We start from the raw sequence: 22,872 nt of genomic DNA, 5'->3' as shown, positions 1-22,872 counted from the left end.
CATTCAATCTCAATGATTTATGTGAGTTTTGATAAATCTTCCCCCAACTGAATTCCAATGCAAGCAGCATCCCCTGATTTGGTCAATACTGTAGAAAGCTGTGATGGAACTTCATGCAATGCCTTCAGAAATAAAGTTAGGTGTACATTACAAACAGATAATTCTGAAGTTAATACTCAGTCTATCTGGGGAAATTGTCAAGTCTTTTTTAGGGATAGTCTTAATGCAGCTTTGTAGCTGAAATGCAGCTCTTTTAATCCTACCCAAACTTTTTGGCCTGGAACGTTTATTATCCAAATCATTATTGGGACCAAGTGGGCCAGAGATAAAATAAATACAATGTTGCCATACAGTGTCTAGTCGGGTGCTCCTATGTATACTTATTGATACAGTTTCTTACATGTAATGCTGTCTCCTGAAGCTGTTATTAAATACATTAAACAAGGCTAATGGCGCAAAATCATAATTCAAAGAAAATGTCCAAACTGCTCAGTCTATTTAAAAAATAGAAAATTTGTTGTAGCAAACTAAAGTTAAAGCATAAAATCTTCAAATGCATTTTGTCTAAAACAACTGGCAAGGTCTATATGCAAATATATCTGTCTTAATATAGAATATATTGCTAGCTGTTCCAAGATTGAAGAGCCCAAACGTATCTTGAGCAGGTTACAAATTGAAGTCTAGAAAGAGATGAGGGAATGTAAGAGGTTCTCTGGAAACCATGTATTTACAGAGTCCTCTCAGTCACAATGAGAAGCAACATGTACCATTTTCCCAATGTGTTATAGGCACCTTACACAGAACCTAAAAATCACAAGTTTTTGTCTCATGGTAATAAATTGTTGCTTGCTAATGTTCTAAGTAAGATGCAGCATGTTATCTATTGCGGTTCTCTAGTAAAAAAAAAAAAATACTTAAAAAAATATTAATTTAACTTGCCTGCACTTTTCTTTAACATTTTTTTTCTTCCTTCCAAGTTGGAATAACTGTTAAAGGGATTATAACTCACTGGTTTTGATTTGTTACCTTTCTATTTAAAGCTAGTAGCTTTTGAAATATGTATCATGTTTATTTGTTTGTCTCTGAGGTTTTTATGACCTGCTGCTCATCCATGTCCTGAATCCTAGAAAAGAAAAAAAAAAAATAGTTGTCACCCTTTGACTGTTTGTCAATTTGCAATCTGACAAGATTTGAAGAAGATTTTACGTTCTCTGCTTCAGGCCTCTGGATTACATGACTTTAATTTATTTCCTATAAATCCTAAATCAAGAAATCCTTTTGACAGTTGTTCCATTGGTTCTCTGTCGGAAAGTAAAAAAAATCTCATCTGTCAGCAGACCTCATGCATTTCTCATCCTTTTTTTCATTTCTCCTGTTGCAGCAATTTTAATTTGTTTTGAATATATATATTTTTTTTTCTATGTTTTTTTTTTTTTTTTTGCAAGAGTGACCATGTGTTCTTCCTAGACAAAGTTTGTGTAAAAATGCTAAGATTACTGCTCCTATACGTTTTTCACTTTTCAGAGTCAGGTAGAAGAGTTTATACAGTTGAAAGAAGCTCTTAATAAAATGTCAAGCCTACGACAGAATGAAAAGAACACTACGATGACTGAACATGCTAGCCCACCGACTGAGACAGCCCACAAGCAGTCTGTACAACTAAATGCCAAAGGGGTTAATAATGAATTGGAGCAGGTAAACCACAAAATATGTTTAATATGTTACTAATGTTATTGTTATCCATTATTCTACCATAATGAATTTAGACAATCCTCAAGCTCCTTGGCTGAAAATGTGAATTGTGTGTAGGACACCCACTGATCCACAATTCAACAAACACTTGTACATTTATTCTATACCAGGTATTAGATATTTTCCAGAGAACTACGTGTTCACTTAATTTTACGCATTTCGATTTAGTAGTGTTCCACTTTTTGTAACTAGGACAAAAAATATTTGTGGTTGGTTTTTCTCTCTGGCTATCACTTTCTCATTTTCTAGTTTTGCCAGTCTAATCACCTTTTTGCATGTCCTATTGCCTTCCTTATATTATTTTATTGTTTTTTATATAGCGTCAACTAATCATGCAGCGCTTTATAATATTATGAAAGGGGGGGGACATTTACAATAAATTATACAGGAACAATAGATAGATGAGGGCCCTGCTCAAACAAGCTTACAGTCTAGAGGAGGTGGGGTACAAATACACAACAGGGCAGCAAGGGTGACAGCCACCAACAAGGTGGAAATGTAGCATAACTGGAGAGTGTAGTGTGGCTCTTTAGAAGAGCGAGAGACCGATATGGATAGGTATAGATACGTTACTCTGTGAGTCCATTAGAATTTCTGAACAGATGTGTTTTGAGGGACTTTTTAAACAATTGAAGACTAGGGGAGAGTCTGATGGGGGTAGGAAGGTTGTTCCAAAGAAAGGGAGCCACCCACGAGAAGTCCTGCAAGCGCAAGTTAGCAGTAAGGGTGCGAGCAGCGGAGAGACCGAGAAGGGGTAAATCTATTAATCACTGAAGAAATGTAAGAGGGGTAGAGTTGGTTAAAGCTTTATATGTAAGGATTAGTATTTTGAATTGACACCTATAGGATACAGGAAACCATTGTACGGATCGACAGAGGGGCAAGGTATCGGAATCGACAGGTTTTAGCAACATTCTGGATATGAAGTGCAAAGGTGAGGCCAGGATCAAAGATAACACCAAGGCAACGAGCTTGCAAGGACGGACTGATGCCAGTACCATCAACTTGCAGGGAAAGCGAAGGAGGAGAATCAGCATTATGAGGGGAGAAAAATAGAAGCTCAGTTTTAGAGAGATTGAGTTTTAGAAAGCGGGAGAACATCCAGTCAGAGATTGAAGAAAGGCAAGCAGTGACACGTTGTAGGACCGTGGGGGAGAGATCAGGGGAGGAGAGATATATTGGAGTGTCGTCGGCATACAGATGTTAGAAGTTAATGAGTTTGCCAAGAGAGGCAGTATAAAGAAAGACTAGAAGGGGACCAAGAGCAGATCCTTGGGGGACTCCAACCAAGACTGGGTGAGAGGAGGAGGTGTCATTGCAAAAGGAGATGCTGAACGAACGTTGGGAGAGATAGGAGAAGCACGAGAAGACAGTGTCACAGAGCCTGAGGGATTGAAGAGTTTGGACAAGGACGTCATGATCAACAGTGTAAAAGGCAGCAGAGAGGTCAAGAAAAAATAGTATGAAGTAGTGGCCTTTGGATTTAACTGTGATTTAGGTAATTTGTAACTTGTAAGAGCAGTCTCATTAGAGTGAAGGGGGGAAGAACCCTTTCCTTAGCTGTTCAATCGTGACGGTAAAGTAGCATGCAAGGCTATCGGCTGAAAGATTAGTTTGGGGAGTGGCTTGAGAGAGTTGACGGTATTTAAGAGGTGCCTGGGATTGCGTGAACATGAACTAACAAGAGCGGAAAAGTAGGATTGTTTAGCAAAGATGAGGGCTGTGCTGTATGAACACAATATGAATATAATGGAGGAAGTCTGACAAGGTGTGGGATTTCCTCCTTATATCTTGTATAGAATGCCTCTGATTTCTCTAATTCAAATGCCATATTATTTTTATGGTTTACTTTCCCATTAAGCCACAGTGATTTCAATTTGTTTATGTTTATTATCCAATGGTACATACTGATTACCGTTCTAATATACTGTTCTAATATTTGTTCGAATATATTCCATTTATCCTCCGTATTTTCACTAAATAGTTTGCCAGTCGATATATTGTAAAGCTGCCCTTATCTTGTTGAAATTGTCATTTTAGAGTTAGAGGTTTTAGTATACCACATGTGCATTTGCTTTTTTGAGTTAATTTCAAAAGATACCATATTGTGCTCCCCTACTTGAATGCTGGTCAAAATATCAACATTGTTTGTTATAACCATATCTAGACAAACATCCTTTCTAGTTGATGCTTGTACCGGTTGTGACATGAAGTTGTCATGTAACAAGTTCAAAAATCTGATTCACCTCGCTCAAACTACTACTCCCTGTATCCCAATTCATAAATGTTTCCACATGCTAAAGAAGGCATTATTTTCCTGTGAAACACTGTGAGTTGTTATGGTGTGAGGAGGCCCATGCACACTCTCTGCATGTCAGTAGTTCACCATTGAGAAAAATTAGTAAAAAAAAAAAAAAATTATAATACACACACTTTCCTGATTTGAAATCTCAGACCTGCATAGGAAATGAAAAGGGCATAGTGATTGGGTGCCGTTTTAGCAAACTTTGTGATTTAAACCATTTATTAATGGTTTGCCACCTAAGGCAATCGCCCTGGCACAGAAACTACTTAATTGCTGTTAAGTAGTTATGGTGCCCATAGTGTCCCCTTTATATATGTGTGTGTGTGTATTTGTGTATGACCAAGTATTGAGTTGTGTATATATTTAACGTAGTAATTTATTTTTAAATCTACTCGCATATAACTAAATAGTGGTAATATTAACCGAAATATGTATAGTGTACGATGTCAGAATACAGCATTATTGTTTTATAAATTAATTGTCTGCATCCTGTTTTCTGCAGACAAATGTCCGAACCCATGAAGAAGATCAAAACCCAGATATCAGAGTTTCTAATGAAGAAGTCATAGTTTCAACTAGAGGAAAATCTTTTCTTGAAAAGTCAGTGGAGAATATGAGGCCAGAGAAAGAGGTGGAACCACCGACTGAACATGCGGTGGAATTAGAGGAGGAACACAAGAAAGAAATGGAGGAGGAAGAAATGGAACAGGTTGGAAAACCAGAACGTTTGGTTGAGGATCAGGACCAAATACAGGAAGAACCTGAACAGAGACACTCAGAAGAAGAGCAGAGAGTGGAAGGCAATGAGGAAGAACAAAGGGAAGAAGAGACCAACATGATGCAGGAGCACAATCACGCAGCAGCGGTATGGAATTGAGTAGTTAGGGCCATTACGGGTTTTCCTGTATAGACCAAAGACCATAAAATAGACCTAACAGGTAGCAAAATAATTTAAAATACATTGGGGTCTCATTAAGCAAAGTTTCACACCCATGATGCTACATTACATAAACTTGTTTGTATTAACACTCTGGTTCTAATTGAAAATGTAAGTTAGAAGATCTTAAAGATGTTCTTGGTCAAGTCAGCTTGCCTTCTGTTTGTTTAATGTTATCCACATAAGCCGTGAGAATTGTACAGATATAGCAAGCAGCCAGCCAGTATGAATTGTTGACACTTATAGGAACAAAGTATATATGTGTAATGAAGAGAAAATCTGCCAAGTAAAAATGAAACCGCTCTATATCTCAGATCATCCTTCTGAAATGAGTGCTCAGGAATTCATGTTTTCAGCACTGATGTCAGAAAGACACAGACAAATGTATAAAAGTAACCAATGACCTGGGAATGCATATGTTTGCTTATATATATTTACATTTCTATTCGGTCCCTTTGTAACTTTTCTGAATAACTTGAAAATTGCTATATTTTAGTTTTAAAGCGGCACTGTCATGCCGAATTCTGTTTTTTTTTAACCCCCCTCCCGCCTCAACTACATCCAATCGACCCCCTAGTTACCCCCAAATGCCCCTAAGCCCCCACATTACCTATTTTTTATTCTTTATTTTCTGCCCCGATCTATATTCAGGGCGCCGCCATCTTTGTGTGGGTAGGTGAAGTCCCTATGGGACACGTCATCTGCCCACACTAGATATACTGTGAGATTCCCGCACATGCCCAGTGAAACATCTGGACATGCGAACGGGAATTTCACCCATTCATTCATCAGACAGACAAATGAATGAATAGAAAAAAATCAGATGAACAAACTAACACTGAGTATCAGTGTTCGTGTGTTTGTTCGGTTTATTACAAGGAGGGAGCTACCGGCTTGCAGCTCCCTCCTTGTAATATGTAACTATAGAAGCGGCAGGGAGCAGTGCTCCCCACCACTTCATAAGCCCCCCAGGTCCCCCCCTCACTCTATGGGGGTCAATATGACCCCCATAATAGCACAAGGGAGATTAAAATCTCCCCAATGCCCCTACTCGCTATATCGCGAGTAGGGGCATGTCCACTAAACAGTGAGCAGCCTGTGGCTGCTCACTGTAAAAAAAAATAAAAATAAAAGGGTAATAAGGGGGGGGGGACGGGGGACCTACTGTCCTCCCCCGCCGGCACCCACCCCTGGACGGCGAGAGGGGGCCATAATGGGAATGAGGGGGGACCTACTGTCCTCCCCTCAGGCCCCCACCCCTGGGCGGCGGGTGGGGGCCATAATAGTAATAAGGGGGGGGGGGGACCAACTGTCCTCCACCCCCCGGCCCCCACCCCTGGGCGGCGGGTGGGGGCCATAATAGTAATAAGGGGGGGGGACCTACTGTCCTCCACCCCCCGGCCCCCAACCCTGGGCGGCGGGTGGGGGCCATAATAGTAATGGGGGGGGGGACCTACTGTCCTCCCCCCCGGCCCCCACCCCTGGGCGGCGGGTGGGGGCCATAATAGTATTAAGGGGGGGGGACCTACTGTCCTCCACCCCCCGGCCCCCACCCCTGGGCGGCGGGTGGGGGCCATAATAGTAATGGGGGGGACCTACTGTCCTCCCCCCCGGCCCCCACCCCTGGGCGGCAGGTGGGGGCCATAATAGTAATAAGGGGGGGGGACCTACTGTCCTCCACCCCCCGGCCCCCACCCCTGGGCGGCGGGTGGGGGCCATAATAGTAATAAGGGGGGGGCCTACTGTCCTCCAGCCCCCGGCCCCCACCCCTGGGCGGCGGGTGGGGGCCATAATAGTAATAGGGGGGGACCTACTGTCCTCCCCCCGGCCCCCACCCCTGGGCGGCGGGTGGGGGCCATAATAGTAATAAGGGGGGGGGGATCTACTGTCCTCCCCCCCCCCCGGCCCCCACCCCTGGGTGGCAGGTGGGGGCCATAACGATAATGGGGGGGGTGGACGCGGCGGGTGGGGGCACTAAGTAAATTCCCCCTCCCCCATCAAGGTGACTAGGGGTGCCCAAGCCCCTAGTCACCCACCCCCCACCCAAATAAAAATGCCCCTACCTACCCCCCTCACCCTAAAAAATAGTGAGGGGGGAATAAAATTGCTAACCTGTAAAGTAAAATTAAACTTACCATTCAACGTCTTCTTTTTTCTAAAATCTTCATTTTTCAGCCCCAAAAAAGGCCAAATAAAAAACCATCATAGCCGTCGAACTAAAAATAAAATAAAAAACCAGAGCGCAAAAAAAAAAACCAGAGCGCACAAAAAAATAATCCATCTTCACCCATGGAGGGCTCCGCGCAGACTGAGCTCCGCAGGGCGGGGCAAGGCTAGGCTAAGAACACTCTGATTGGTGGGTTTAAGCCAATCAGAGTGCTCTTTGTCATTTTACTAGCGTGGGAAAGTTCTTTGGAATTTTCCCACGCTTGTAAAATGACACAGAGCACTGTGATTGGATGGCTTGAAATCCATCCAATCACAGTGCTCTGTGTCATTTTACAAGCGTGGTAAAGTTCTTTGGAATTTTCCCACGCTTGTAAAATGACACAGAGCACTGTGATTGGATGGATTTCAAGCCATCCAATCACAGTGCTCTTTGTCATTTTACAAGCGTGGGAAAGTTCTTTGGAATTTTCCCACGCTTGTAAAATGACACAGAGCACTGTGATTGGATGGATTTCAAGCCATCCAATCACAGTGCTCTGTGTCATTTTACAAGCGTGGGAAAATTCCAAAGAACTTTCCCACGCTTGTAAAATGACACAGAGCACTCTGATTGGCTTAAACCCACCAATCAGAGTGTTCTTAGGCTAATTGCAGGGCGGGGCAAGGCTTTATAAACCTTGCCCCGCCCTGCGGAGCTCAGTCTGCGTGGAGCCCTCCATGGGTGAAGATGGATTATTTTTTTGTGCGCTCTGGTTTTTTCTTTTTCGTCGGGTTTTTTTTTTTTGCGCTCGGGTTTTTTATGTTATTTTTAGTTCGACGGCTATGATGGTTTTTTATTTGGCCTTTTTTGGGGCTGAAAAATGAAGATTTTAGAAAAAAGAAGACGTCGAATGGTAAGTTTAATTTTACTTTACAGGTTAGCAATTTTATTCCCCCCTCACTATTTTTTAGGGTGAGGGGAGTAGGTAGGGGCATTTTTTATTTGGGTGGGTGACTAGGGGCTTGGGGACCCCTAGTCACCTTGATTGGGGGGGGAATTTACTTAGTGCCCCCACCCGCCGCCCAGGGGTGGGGGCCGGGGGAGGGGAGGACAGTAGGTCCCCCCCCCCTTATTACTATTATGGCCCCCACCCGCCGCCCAGGGGTGGGGGCCGGGGGGGAAGGACAGTAGGTCCCCCCCCCTATTACCATTATGGCCCCCACCCGCCGGCCGGGGTGGAGGACAGTAGGTCCCCCCCCCCTACTACTATTATGGCCCCCACCCGCCGCCCAGGGGTGGGGGCCGGGGGGGGGGGAGGACAGTAGGTCCCCCCCCTTATTACCTTTATGCCCCCACCCGCCGGCCAGGGGTGGGGGCCGGGGAGAGGACAGTAGGTCTCCCTCCCTTATTTTACTTTACGGTCCCCACCCGGCGTTTAGGGGTGGGGGGCAATATTATTATTTATTTTATTTTTTTTACAGTGTGCAGCCACAGGCTGCTCACTGCTTACTAGACATGCCCCTACTCGCGGTATAGCGAGTAGGGGGCATATTATTTACTAATACCAAGTCATTTTTACTTAGTGTTAGTAAATTTGGCTGAAAGACCAATTCAGCTTTTAGTAGATAGCTCCCTGATACCGTGGGAATTAGGGAGTTATCTACTAAGCGGCTGCAAGATGCAGCCGCGGCAATGAATAGGATCGGAGTTTCATTCATTAGAATGAAATTCCGATCCGAACAAAGTACCGAATTGCATCCTAACACCAATGAAGAAACGCTTCTCATTCTGTTAGACAGAACGCCGGCAAAACTGCCGAATTGCATCCTAAGTGACAGGACTTTCGGCAATACTGACAGGAAGCATTGTGGGAACAGGGAGGAAAGCTAGGGATCATGGGAAAATTGCTCTGACCAGCGGAAATGAAGCACACTTTGCTCCTCCGCTGGTCAGAGCTGGTCAAGCGGAGGAATCCTCCATAAGACAAAGAGTATAAACCAAAAAGTAGATAGTGAGACAAACTGGTTATCAATTTAGTGCAGGCCAGCCACTATATATAGGGAAGCACTCCCTGTGTCCCTTAACCAAAAGTGCAACAAAAAGCTGTATACAATACAGAAAATAGGGCGCCACTTATCACCATGTATGAAAAAACTGGATATAGTTACCCTCCAGCGAATGGGTAGGGAAATTCATGTGGAGAATGCTCATATGGAAAATACAAAGGAGAACATCATCGTGCAAAACTATTTAATATATAAGTATTTAAAAACACATAAATCAAAACACTCACAAACGGTGTGGCACAATTGAGACAATCAATATGTGCAAAGATGCTGTTGCCTTAAATAGGCTAAGAATCTCCGGTCTGGCAGTCTGTGGAGGTCCGTTTGAAATTCTACAGCCAATAATGGCTTAGTTGATTCACCATCCGCTGCTTCAGATATCCGGGTTGGTAGCTGCTCGACGCGTTTCGTCTCTTCTCGTTCAGACTTTCTCAAGAGCGTATCCATCTTCTTCCTGGTTCGGTGTTTAAATATGCCGGCCGGCGTCTTAATTGTGCAGTTGCGCATGCGCGACCGGGCGCCAGGTTGATGACATACCATCAGCTGACTTCCGTCGCGCATGTGCGTTCCACCTTGGAACGCATACAACTGAAGCTTTCTTATTCTAAGCATCAGGGGCAACACTCGAACCCAATAAATTAGGATGGAGTGTGTCCCGGTGCTACAATATATCGGCTGTGCATATATAGATCAGAACATGGAAAAAAGGGTGGAAGAGAGGGAAAAAGGTTTGTGTGCATGTAAATATCATATGCACAACCAACATATTACCCCAAATAGACCATATAAGAAAAAATAAATAAAAAATAATAGTAGAAAATAGTAAAAGATGTATATCATCAATTGTGAGAACATTAATTTAGAGGATATGGTATTTTAGCTTATAAGACTTTAAAGTGACAGTATCTAAGGAGCACAATTTATAATGGCATAATTTTAAACGGCATAATTTTAAAAATCATAAAAAAGGCATAATTTTATAAAAAACATAGTTAAAAAATAATAAACTACATTTTACATAATACATTTTCAAATAACGTATTTTAAATAAAAATGCAATCATTATATCAATTTATACAAAAAGTAACTTAGACTAGACAATGTTGGAACTTGGACTAGACAATATTAAAAATCCATAATTCTTTAAAAACCATGTAGTTTAGCTCAATATAGGACACAAAGGAAAATTTATTTAAAATTTAAGATTTAAAATTTAAATTGCAGGAAGGAAGGAAAAGACAAAAGATTAGTATTAGTATTAAAGAATACAGTCATAAAAGCATTAAAATACATTCGCATTTATGCAATAGAGAGAACATCTCGGTGGAATTAGTCCATAAACACTAAAATGTCTAAGTCAGTATTAAGACCGTCTGGAACAGAAGTTTTTAATTTATAAATCCATTCTGTTTCTTTCATCGCTAGACATTTTTCTATGTCTCCCCCCCTCCAATGGGGGCTGACCCGATCAATACCAATACAACTAAAATTTTCCATTTTAAAATCTTTACAATTGTTGCAGTGTCTTGGTACACTGTGTTTTATACTTTTCCTTCTAATTCCACCAAAGTGTTCCAACAGCCTAATGTGCAGTGTCCTTATTGTGCGGCCTATATATTGTATCCCACATTTGCACTGTAACAAGTAAATTACACATTTGCTTTGACAATTTATAAAATGTTTGATATGAAAAGACTCTCCTGTGGTGTTACTTTTAAAATCTAGTGTCTTATATGGTTGGGATTTACAAGTGCTGCACCTGCCACACTTGTAAAATCCTTTTGGTTTTTCGTTCATAAAATTATTCGAGCTATCCTGCTCTTTATCTTTCTTAATTTCCGGTAAGACACTAGGAGCTAAAATTGATTTCAAATTATCTGGTTTTCTATATATTATTCGAGGCCTTTTAGGTAAAACTTTTTTTAAAAATTCATCTTGATTTAAAATAGGCCAATATTTTCTAATAGTCTTTTCGATTAGGTGTGCTTTATTAATATACTTAGTTATAAAGGCTGTATTAAAATCCTTGTTACCTTCCTTTTTCTTTTTTCTTTTTAAGAGGTCCTTTCTATTGTATCTTTCTACTTTTTCTTGAGACTCATAAATAAGGTTGGTTGGATAATTCCTATTCTTAAATTTTTTATTTAAAATCTCAACCTGGTTTTCAAAATCATCTCTTCCTGTGCAGTTTCTGTATATTCTCATTTGTTGTCCCTTGGGTATATTTCTTAGCCAATTAGGATGATGGCAACTTGAAAATTCAATAAAACTGTTGCCATCAGTAGGTTTAAAAAAGGCTTTACTTTGTACTTGTCCGTCTTGACAAGTACAAAGTAAAGCCTTTTTTAAACCTACTGATGGCAACAGTTTTATTGAATTTTCAAGTTGCCATCATCCTAATTGGCTAAGAAATATACCCAAGGGACAACAAATGAGAATATACAGAAACTGCACAGGAAGAGATGATTTTGAAAACCAGGTTGAGATTTTAAATAAAAAATTTAAGAATAGGAATTATCCAACCAACCTTATTTATGAGTCTCAAGAAAAAGTAGAAAGATACAATAGAAAGGACCTCTTAAAAAGAAAAAAGAAAAAGGAAGGTAACAAGGATTTTAATACAGCCTTTATAACTAAGTATAATAATAAAGCACACCTAATCGAAAAGACTATTAGAAAATATTGGCCTATTTTAAATCAAGATGAATTTTTAAAAAAAGTTTTACCTAAAAGGCCTCGAATAATATATAGAAAACCAGATAATTTGAAATCAATTTTAGCTCCTAGTGTCTTACCGGAAATTAAGAAAGATAAAGAGCAGGATAGCTCGAATAATTTTATGAACGAAAAACCAAAAGGATTTTACAAGTGTGGCAGGTGCAGCACTTGTAAATCCCAACCATATAAGACACTAGATTTTAAAAGTAACACCACTGGAGAGTCTTTTCATATCAAACATTTTATAAATTGTCAAAGCAAATGTGTAATTTACTTGTTACAGTGCAAATGTGGGATACAATATATAGGCCGCACAATAAGGACACTGCACATTAGGCTGTTGGAACACTTTGGTGGAATTAGAAGGAAAAGTATAAAACACAGTGTACCAAGACACTGCAACAATTGTAAAGATTTTAAAATGGAAAATTTTAGTTGTATTGGTATTGATCGGGTCAGCCCCCATTGGAAGGGGGGAGACATAGAAAAATGTCTAGCGATGAAAGAAACAGAATGGATTTATAAATTAAAAACTTCTGTTCCAGACGGTCTTAATACTGACTTAGACATTTTAGTGTTTATGGACTAATTCCACCGAGATGTTCTCTCTATTGCATAAATGCGAATGTATTTTAATGCTTTTATGACTGTATTCTTTAATACTAATACTAATCTTTTGTCTTTTCCTTCCTTCCTGCAATTTAAATTTTAAATCTTAAATTTTAAATAAATTTTCCTTTGTGTCCTATATTGAGCTAAACTACATGGTTTTTAAAGAATTATGGATTTTTAATATTGTCTAGTCCAAGTTCCAACATTGTCTAGTCTAAGTTACTTTTTGTATAAATTGATATAATGATTGCATTTTTATTTAAAATACGTTATTTGAAAATGTATTATGTAAAATGTAGTTTATTATTTTTTAACTGTTTTTTATAAAATTATGCCTTTTTTATGATTTTTAAAATTATGCCGTTTAAAATTATGCCATTATAAATTGTGCTCCTTAGATACTGTCACTTTAAAGTCTTATAAGCTAAAATACCATATCCTCTAAATTAATGTTCTCACAATTGATGATATACATCTTTTACTATTTTCTACTATTATTTTTTATTTATTTTTTCTTATATGGTCTATTTGGGGTAATATGTTGGTTGTGCATATGATATTTACATGCACACAAACCTTTTTCCCTCTCTTCCACCCTTTTTTCCATGTTCTGATCTATATATGCACAGCCGATATATTGTAGCACCGGGACACACTCCATCCTAATTTATTGGGTTCGAGTGTTGCCCCTGATGCTTAGAATAAGAAAGCTTCAGTTGTATGCGTTCCAAGGTGGAACGCACATGCGCGACGGAAGTCAGCTGATGGTATGTCATCAACCTGGCGCCCGGTCGCGCATGCGCAACTGCACAATTAAGACGCCGGCCGGCATATTTAAACACCGAACCAGGAAGAAGATGGATACGCTCTTGAGAAAGTCTGAACGAGAAGAGACGAAACGCGTCGAGCAGCTACCAACCCGGATATCTGAAGCAGCGGATGGTGAATCAACTAAGCCATTATTGGCTGTAGAATTTCGAACGGACCTCCACAGACTGCCAGACCGGAGATTCTTAGCCTATTTAAGGCAACAGCATCTTTGCACATATTGATTGTCTCAATTGTGCCACACCGTTTGTGAGTGTTTTGATTTATGTGTTTTTAAATACTTATATATTAAATAGTTTTGCACTATGATGTTCTCCTTTGTATTTTCCATATGAGCATTCTCCACATGAATTTCCCTACCCATTCGCTGGAGGGTAACTATATCCAGTTTTTTCATACATGGTGATAAGTGGCGCCCTATTTTCTGTATTATAAGACAAAGAGTCCCTACTTTGTCTTATGATTTTAAAGAAAACTAAAGAAGACAGGAAGAAAAGAATAACAGATCCCGAGAGAGGGGGAGAAGAGGAAGAGATTGAGGAAAGGTAAGTTCGGCATGACAGTGCCGCTTTAAGTCTTTTATATTTATATATATATATATATTTATCTTTTTGTTCTGTTTTTTTCTCGCTTGTCCAATTTATAATTAATTTAGTACATAATCAAGCACTGCTTTTTAGATTTGTCATGGCTATTGTTTTTCTAACACAGCTGCCAATATATGTAGCAGTTATACAGTTTAGCAAGCGAGAGATTTCTTTCACATTGGATTTCTGGAAACTTTTGACTATGCTTGTCGTTTTGTTCTGTTTTTTGTTTTTTATTCTTGTGGGACAGATTTCTCAAACCGTGAAGCCTCAAAATAAATTCAAATCTGCCTACGAGGAGCAATTAGAACAGCAGCAGTTAGCAGCCCAGCATGAGGAGAGAGCCAGGCAACTGAGACAACAGCAAGAATCCCTGCATCAACACAGACTACAAGAACACATGCTGCGGCAGCAAAAAATGCGTGAACAGGACCTGGAGCTGCAACGGCAGAATACATTTAAAGAACAGCTTGTAGAAAAGATTAGGTATTCAATTACATCTTTGGTTGTTTTGTTAAAAAATTGTTTTATCAAGTACACTATTACATTAATATGAATTGATTTCCACAATTCTTGTAGAAAGCAAGCACAGTATGACAACATGGACCAGGATATTGTACAAGGGGAAGAAGGACAACACATGCAGGAAGAAGGTGGAGGTATGAACCCTTAAAAATAAAGATAACCGAAAAATCAATTTGTTTGTTGACCATTTCTAATTTTGTTTGATCTTGTCCGTGTTTTATTGTCAAAGTACACATCCCCTGTACAAACCTATATCCGGTATCTTTCATTTTCAGTGCAGTCATTAGGCTTTGACTGTAATCTAATGTGTTTTGTTGTTAAAACTCCGGCCAGTTAGGTTAGAACTTGGGTCTACATAGTGAGCTAGGCTTGGCCCTGTTGAGTTTACTTTATATTGCTTCTAGTTGGGAATATTTCATTTTAAGACAAGTGTAGTAGAACCTGTTGTGAACCTTTTAGTGAAATTTACATATTTTCGCACAACTTAAATACAACTGTAGGGTGTACTGAAATATTTCAATATCATTATGAGTGCATATTAACACAGTGGAATGATGTGTGGTCAAGAAAATAGTATTGCCTTACCTTACTAAACATTCTATGCATACACAAATTTAGATGCTAAACTGCCACACATTTGTTACTTTGTCTCTGGTTTTATTTGTTAATTTTAACCGGGTCATTTATTGCTTTAGCATATAAGACTTCTTCACTTAAATGCTAAACTTAATACATTTTATAATTATGGCTTACCATCATCACGTCACAGGTTTTATCACACTTATGAAACTCGTACATTTTCCACCCTGTGCCACCTTCCTCCTTTTCTGTTGAACGTTTTTTTTTTGTTTGTTTTTTAAATAGCTCATGTGAAACTGAATATTTTCTAATATTTATAGCACGACATATTAGTCTACAGCGTATAATCTGTTATTTTATTTAATCAATAAGGATATTTCATCAATAAGGATCCCAAAGACCAAGAACATTAGTTAGTCCTTGCAAATTAATATTTATCTGATTTGTTTTATAAATGAATGGTTTTGTTTGTTTAATTATTTACAGTGAAGCATGGAATTGTGTCCTGAAGTTACAAATGTAGCACTGTAGATTTCTATCCATGTCCGGCAATGCAAAACAAGCAATAAACGGGAATCATCACACCTCTATTGCTCTGTATAGTGCAATAGGATTTTGGTAGCCATTACAAAAAAAAATATTTTCTTCTTTATTAATATACACCAGGGACACATTGCATTGCAATTAAAGCCAAACAATCACTGATCAGTGTACCCCCAAAGGGTAGATAAAGTGACAAAACCACTCACCAGAACTTTTCTTTTGTAGAGGTCTTTTTGTAAACTGTTTTCTGAGGTTGCAATTTTTTACCTTTTTATTTGGCCTTTTGTTAGGGCTTAAAAAATAGGATTGAGCAAACAAGATTTCAAATCAAAAGTAGAAGTTGTTGCGCCCAGAAGACTGGGTATCTCATGGGATGTTATTGGGCCTTTAAAAAAAAAAAAAAAAAAAAAAAAAGCCTACAAATTTTGGGTATTCCAGCCTAGGCCTCTTCTGGCCCTTCATTGTAATAGGACTTAGGAGACTGGGCATCTCATGTATATTGCTCTTCAGCCTCCAAGCCACAGGGTACAGGAAGTGAAGAAGCAACTCACTAAACCTCTTGTTTATTTTTTTTGTAACTCACTATTCTGTTATTGTATTATGAAGAGAGCCTTTTAGGTTTCTATTGTTTATATGCCTATTTTCATTTAATTTTTAGTGCCACAAGGTAGAACAGCATATCACACTGCCATTTCTGTGCCAATGAAAGGGTTAATTGTGCTCGTGTAATTGCCTCGTGAAACCTTACGCCTGGCCTCAGTTGGCGTAGCATTTCCGCCAGTAAAAATACTTTTTTTTTTTTTTTTGTCCATGAAACTGCAATGCCAGCTAACAAATGGAGTCATAATACCTATGGTTTTTAGAACCTTTTTACTAACTGCCGTTGCAAAAATATATACACCTAAATGTAAAGCAAATTTGAAGCATTTTTTTTTTTTTTAAATATATGAGTTATGTTATGGACCCAAAAGTGGGTAATTATATATATTTCTAATACAAGGAGGGCATGTTCTTATAAATGGGATCATATTGCTTACAGTATTACATTACCAAGCTTCCTGTTCATTGATGTTGACTTTGTTTGAAAATGTGTCCCAATAAAATGACTCTCACAGTGATTCAGCTACACAGAGGATGGATGGTTCCATTATTAAACCTGTGAAGTGCACACTAAATCAGTCGCAAGCTAATCTTCCATAAAAAAAAAAAGGTGATTTGTACATTTTGTACCTCTCGTGACAGCAAGGGCTACATGCAAGGTCACTGACGTGATCATAAAGCAGTATAGACATTGTAATAGTTGGATCTTTTTTTTTAGGTAATCCTTTCTTACATCTATTACAGACCCCACACAAAAAAAAAAAAATCAGCCTTCTTAAAACATCAGACCAAGAAAAAAAGAATGGCCTTATACATTTTCCTTTTATGAGATGAATCACACATAGCTTTTCAGGTGCAGTTTTGATGCTGGATCCTTAACACCTGACATTTCATTCTAGCATACGATAGGGATAACCACCATGATGAAGCTGAAGACGTTGATCTAGCTGCAAATGATGGGAATGAGGAGCAGGGCCTGGCTCAGCAAGCTCACAGTAGAGAGCAGCAAGGGGTACGTATGATCTGTTGAGATAACAACTAAGCAGTAATAGATTTTGTGGACAATTGGCGGAGTAATTAAATTAAGTACATTACAACGACTCTATTACAACTGAAGGATTTCGTTGCTGCACTTTAAATAAATTACCCAACACGTCTAATTGAAATGCTTGATACAATGGCTGGCGATCTAATGAAGTATTTACATTTTCTTTATTGATTAGCATTAAAAGTTTACTCTCCTTTATAAGGGTGTTTGTAGCATGTGTAAATTTGGCTATTAACTCGCAGGCTGCATCGATCCATAATATATCATTTTACACTTACAGGTGAGCTTGGGTTTTTGTTTTTTCTCTCTCCCTCTCTGCATTGTTTTTAAGAGATTGATTCAGTGTGCTCACTGAGGCCAAATGTTTGGTTAGAGAATCAGGATGACTTACGAGCTTTGAGAAAAAGGGTGAGATTCCCAATATCAAAGTGAACTCGTAGGTATGCAACTAAATGAAAGTTGCTTTTTCTCGCGCAAGACAAAGGAAATATCCATAAATCACATGTGTCTCAAAAGAGGTAAAAAAACAACAACTTGTCATAGGGAAGTGAAGAGTGTTCTATATTTGTAAACCAAATAGGAGTATTGCGTTAATTAACTCTATGGTTATTTTTATACAATGGTGTCATCTACTATTAGTCACTGGATAAACTAGTATTCATTTTTATTATCCGTTGTTCCTAAAATAAATGTAATGGCATAGCATAAAATAATCCATTTAATCAAAAAGAAAAAAAAAAAAAAAAGAACCAAAATGAAAAGACGATAGAGGCCGTGATGGCTAACCTGTAGCTGTCATGGACTAAGTCTCCCATAAGGCTCAGCCAGTCTCAGAGGAAATGTTATCGACAACAGCTGGCATGCCATAAGTTGGCAGCCATAGCTAGTATTTAATAGAAGTGACAATAGACATTATGTAACCATTGCTTTTCTAATGGGATGTAACATGATTTATGCACACCTAGAAGGCTCCTGCAGAAGACGTTAACCCTGCAGATGATCCAAATAATCAAGGTGAGGATGAATTTGAAGAGGCGGAACAGGAGCGAGAAGAGAATCTGCCAGATGAAAATGAACAGCACAGGCTGCAACATCAGGGCCAGCCAGAAGGACAAGAGCATTTAGTGGTAAGGAATTCCATCAGCACAGTGAATAAACTGCCAGGATATGTCACTTGGAGGCAGAAGTACTCCACAAAACACAGAGTCTTTTACAAATGCTGAAAAGCCACGGGCTTTATCAGTATGCTTTCCCAGCCAGCACAGCAAATGCTTTCATAGAGCACAAATTGTTATGCTTCAGTTGCAAAGCAAATGGCTAACAATCTTTTTGCCACAATATGATATAATTATTTTAATGAAATTCTCCTGTTTTTCCAGGCTCAGACAATTACACAATGGAACATGATTTCTGTTTAGTAGCAATAAATACACGTAACACTCGTTATATATCCTGTTTTAGCATTCCAGGTTCCAAACAGATGTGAAAAATACATGTGTATAACTTTAAATGTGTGTGCTCTGCACTGTTTGTAGTTTCGTAGAGTTGACAATTATACCACCTTTAAATAGGTGTTGCAAGCTTCTTACAGCATTTTTTTCTTCTTTTTAGATGGCAGGTAACCCAGATCAACAGGAAGATAATATTGATGAACAGTACCAAGAAGAATTGGAAGAAGAGGTGTGTGCATAGTGTGTGTGTGTGTGTGTTTTAGTTACATACATACATACATACATACATACATACATACATACATACATACATTCACATAGCATCCCGGACTCTGTGAAATGCACTATGTACACCTTTTAAGAGAGGTCAGAAAGTATTTATTAGTCCATGCATTTAGGAGTGTAATGTGATATATTATACTTGTTGTTTTTAATATTTTTACTTCACAAGCACTTGCCCATCCAATATATTTACCACCCTCAGGTCCATTTATTTACATACATGGATACACTTCATGTTCAAGTGGTCAAAACATGTAGAGACCCTGAAGATGAATTGTGAAAGATAAACTCATTTTTTTTCTCTTGGTGTCCAATGATTGTGACTAATTTCACGACTGGGTTCCTTACAAATGGTTTAGTTGAGGTTACTAAGGACATGAAAATTGATTGCTTATGGAACTGTGCTTCCAATCACAAATCCCATCTAGAAAACATATCTCAAAATACAAGTTTACTGTTTGTTCACCACGTTCTCATTCTTTATATTTTTTATTTTTTTTGTACAGCAGAGTCTGTACACTGTATTGATTTTGTCCTTTTTTTTTTCTTTTTTTTTCCTATCACTTTGGCACATTTATAGAACTCTCCAACCAGTAATGGTATCTCAGACTGATAAATGATTTTATTTTCTTGATTGATATAGAGAAGAGGGGAATAGTTGGAGTATAGAAAGGAAAACCTCTTTTTTTTTTTTTCCTTTGCTGCACACTTACACATTTTGTAAAATCTTTTCTACCATAAGTTCTAATATAACTTTAAATATTATTGAATGTATACCTGTCACCCACAATTGTATGGTTGGCAGTTTCTATTTTATTACAATGTTATTATAATACATTAAGTTGCTAAAGGGTTACTGCAGTCACCATGACCACGTCTGTGATTTTAAGTGGTCATGGTGGTAGGAGTCTGGATGTGCAGAGTTTCTGCTTGAAACACTGGGCATTCAGAGTAATGCAGTCTTTAATATGCGGTCTAATTTCAATTCTGTGCATATTCTAAATTTGTCCTCAGCGTTCAAAGATTCTCGCAAATGGATGCTATGCCCACCTCTCACTCCCACTCTGCGTTTCTCCCACCTCCCTTAAAACTGTTTTTTTTTTTTTTTTTTTGGGGGGGGGGGTTGTTATATAAAAAAAACTAAACTAAACCCCTACAAATTCTTCCCACGTTTCCCTCGCCAGCTAGAAGCATGCGCATGTGCTCTGAGCCAGCGGAACCCTCCAGTCACAGCCATCTCTTGGAGAATGCAGAATAATGTAGAGATAGGCACTTACTATCAATAAATATCACAGCAATTCACCAACAAGGGGTTCCCTTACCCTTGTGACATATAAACCAGAATAAATAAAGGAGTTGAATATATACATACAAAGGAAGGACCAACTTCTAGTTTGTATATCTTAAAGTGAATTTAGACATATGGGAAAGAAGTGAAGAGGAACCTGCTCAAACAAATTTACATGTAAATTGACATATGAGAATTTTTATTTTCTCTATTCTTGCAGTAAAATAAAATGAATATACTTTAATCCACCTTTATTGCATTCATCGTTTGCAGTTAAAAAAAAATAAAAAAAAAATAAGAGTGATTTTATTTTACATATATCCATACATTGTTAGGTTCAAGAAGACCTTACAGAAGAAAGAAAAAGGGAACAAAATGGCGAGGAACCTTATGGGGAGCATGATGAAAATGTAAGTATTGCACAGATGAGGTTTGCAGTTTTCCATTGTACTGTGCTAGCTGTTGGCTCTGGAGAGATCATGGAATTATTTATGTGATGTGAAGATTGTGTAGAATTCAATATTGTTCTTATCGGCATGATAGTGATCTGAACCAGTGAAGTGTCCCATTATACACTGAAATGATTTCTATATAACTATTATATCAGACATTCTAAAATGCTGACACGCACCAGTTAACCTGAGCTCAGTTAACGGCAAAGAGATTTCTAATAAAATATAGCTGTTTGTTCCCTGACACGAGCAGCATACTGAGAGATCGAAATCCAGTAACCTCATTTCATCACTTATTTGAACTTCCTCACTCCTGGGAGTCACCATGCTGGCAGGATTTACTCATGAGCAGTAGTGAAAACCTTAGGCTCTTTATACCTTGCAGATGTCACATATGGTTGTTATTTCAATAAGCAGGGGTTTCCTTAAAAGAGGTTATCAACTCTTGGGGGTGCATTCCTTTCTTTTATTCCATTTAGTCTGACATCTATGGGATGCAGAAGGTTGAAAATAGAAAAAAAAGATAAAACTTTTATTATTATTATTTTTTTTTTTTTTTAAATAGCAGGATATTTTATAAAGGTAAATAACTAAACTGAATTAAAAAAGAAGAAAATAAAGAACTGTTGGGGGAAATAAAACTTTCTTTAGAAACTTTTTTTTATCCTCAAGACCATGGGTCCTCAAACTCCGGCCCCCCAGATGTTGCTGAACTACAACTCCCATGATTCTTTGAATTACATAGATAGCCAGAGAATCATGGGAGTTGTAGTTCATCAACATCTGGGGGGCCGGAGTTTGAGGACCCATGCTCAAGACAAAGGGAAAGATGTCTAACAAATGTACTCTGCATTCAGCTTGCATGAATGCCTTTTATTCTCTCATGTATTGTTGATCTAAATAAGTTTGTAGTACTCTTTAAGAATGGTATCAAGTTCAACCAATAAAGCACAGTTTCCATCATACCAAATGTACAATAAATCTTCACTTTAGGGTAATTTATTTTAATATATCCACTAGAAGTTCTAATTTCATATAAAGCTTTTCCATAGTATGATTGTCCACAAATGTTGATAAACCATACTTTATTTTCTCATTGTTGTCTCATTTTACTTAATTTCTTGCAAGATTGTGCACAAGCATATTGGTGCGGAAAGAGAGCAGGAAGCCCCACACGGGGAGCACAGAGAAAGAAATGAAGACGAATATGAAGAAGAGGGGGAGGAAGAAGAGGACGGGGGTAAAAACAACCAGAGAGCTGAAATGTGACCACATTAAAACAAACCCATAAAATGTCCGAAATTCCAAGTTTGCCTTTTTCTATCTTATTCCTTTTGTATTTGTTTCCATCAGAACAGATGAGAAATTTTATATATATAAAAAAAAAATCTGTATTTTATTAAATAATGCTTATTTTATTAACGTTAGACTTTATGCAATAATTATGGATAGGATGTTTTAAAAGATATTTACTGTTGAGCTAAAGATGATCGCCGATCTAAAATAAAGCACAGTTGTACTGTATAGTGGTGCTGAGCATTGCCTCACTCTTGCTGTTCTTCCTTTGATTTCCAGAGCGGCAACCTTTTACCTTGTCACAAAGGTAGATTGACAGAGCTTGGATTTTCTAATCCTTGCTCTATTGATTTAGTGATGGTCCTGATGTCTTCTTTATTTATTATTTATAAAATCTCCAGTATTTACATTTACATGCTTCTCTTAAAAAGGCATTTCTTCTTTGCTTCCCACAACAGTCAGTAATCACATGCAGAGAGCCTTTGTAAATTACACAGTGCTAATAAAGACAAATAGACAGAAGAGTCACATTTTTGTTAAAGAATAGTAACCTTTTGTATGTAAGTGCAAATATCAATGTTCCCTAACCTCTCTCTTTTGTAAATTTCATGACAAAAGGACTGTGCCTTGAAAGCTTACTTTTGCACCTCGAAACATTTTAGTAACAATTTGGTCATTTTCTAAAATGAAACCCACCGCTCACTACTGATGCACTCAGAATAATTGCAAAATAAATTGGGTGGCATGTCATTTGCAATACTAGTCTGGAGGTTCTGAGACGTTCCATACTTGAGACAAAGACTATATTGTGGTTTTAAAAATAGCCATTTAAGCATTTGTATAATTTTAACAAT

The 22,872-nt window shown here is 38.3% G+C and overlaps 1 protein-coding gene across 2 annotated transcripts in view; it reads left to right on the top strand.

Moving 5' to 3' along the window:
- GOLIM4 (golgi integral membrane protein 4) overlaps positions 1-22,246 on the top strand; it is a 113,255-nt gene extending 91,009 nt beyond the window's left edge. For both annotated transcript variants that reach the window (XM_063442616.1, XM_063442615.1), the window contains 9 exons: positions 1,525-1,695; positions 4,560-4,922; positions 14,205-14,440; positions 14,534-14,613; positions 17,101-17,213; positions 18,215-18,376; positions 18,861-18,929; positions 20,606-20,680; positions 21,851-22,246. In XM_063442616.1, coding sequence (XP_063298686.1) covers positions 1,525-1,695; positions 4,560-4,922; positions 14,205-14,440; positions 14,534-14,613; positions 17,101-17,213; positions 18,215-18,376; positions 18,861-18,929; positions 20,606-20,680; positions 21,851-21,991 — 1,410 coding nt within the window. In that variant the 3' untranslated portion in view covers positions 21,992-22,246. The remainder of the gene's footprint in view (positions 1-1,524; positions 1,696-4,559; positions 4,923-14,204; positions 14,441-14,533; positions 14,614-17,100; positions 17,214-18,214; positions 18,377-18,860; positions 18,930-20,605; positions 20,681-21,850) is intronic.
- Positions 22,247-22,872: the final 626 nt, after the last annotated feature.

Source organism: Pelobates fuscus, chromosome 2 (genome assembly GCF_036172605.1).
Source record: "Pelobates fuscus isolate aPelFus1 chromosome 2, aPelFus1.pri, whole genome shotgun sequence".
In the NCBI taxonomy this organism is placed as follows: Eukaryota; Metazoa; Chordata; class Amphibia; order Anura; family Pelobatidae; genus Pelobates; species Pelobates fuscus.
The sequence above is the reverse complement of the archived record's forward strand: the minus strand, read 5'-3'. Positions and strand labels throughout refer to the sequence as shown.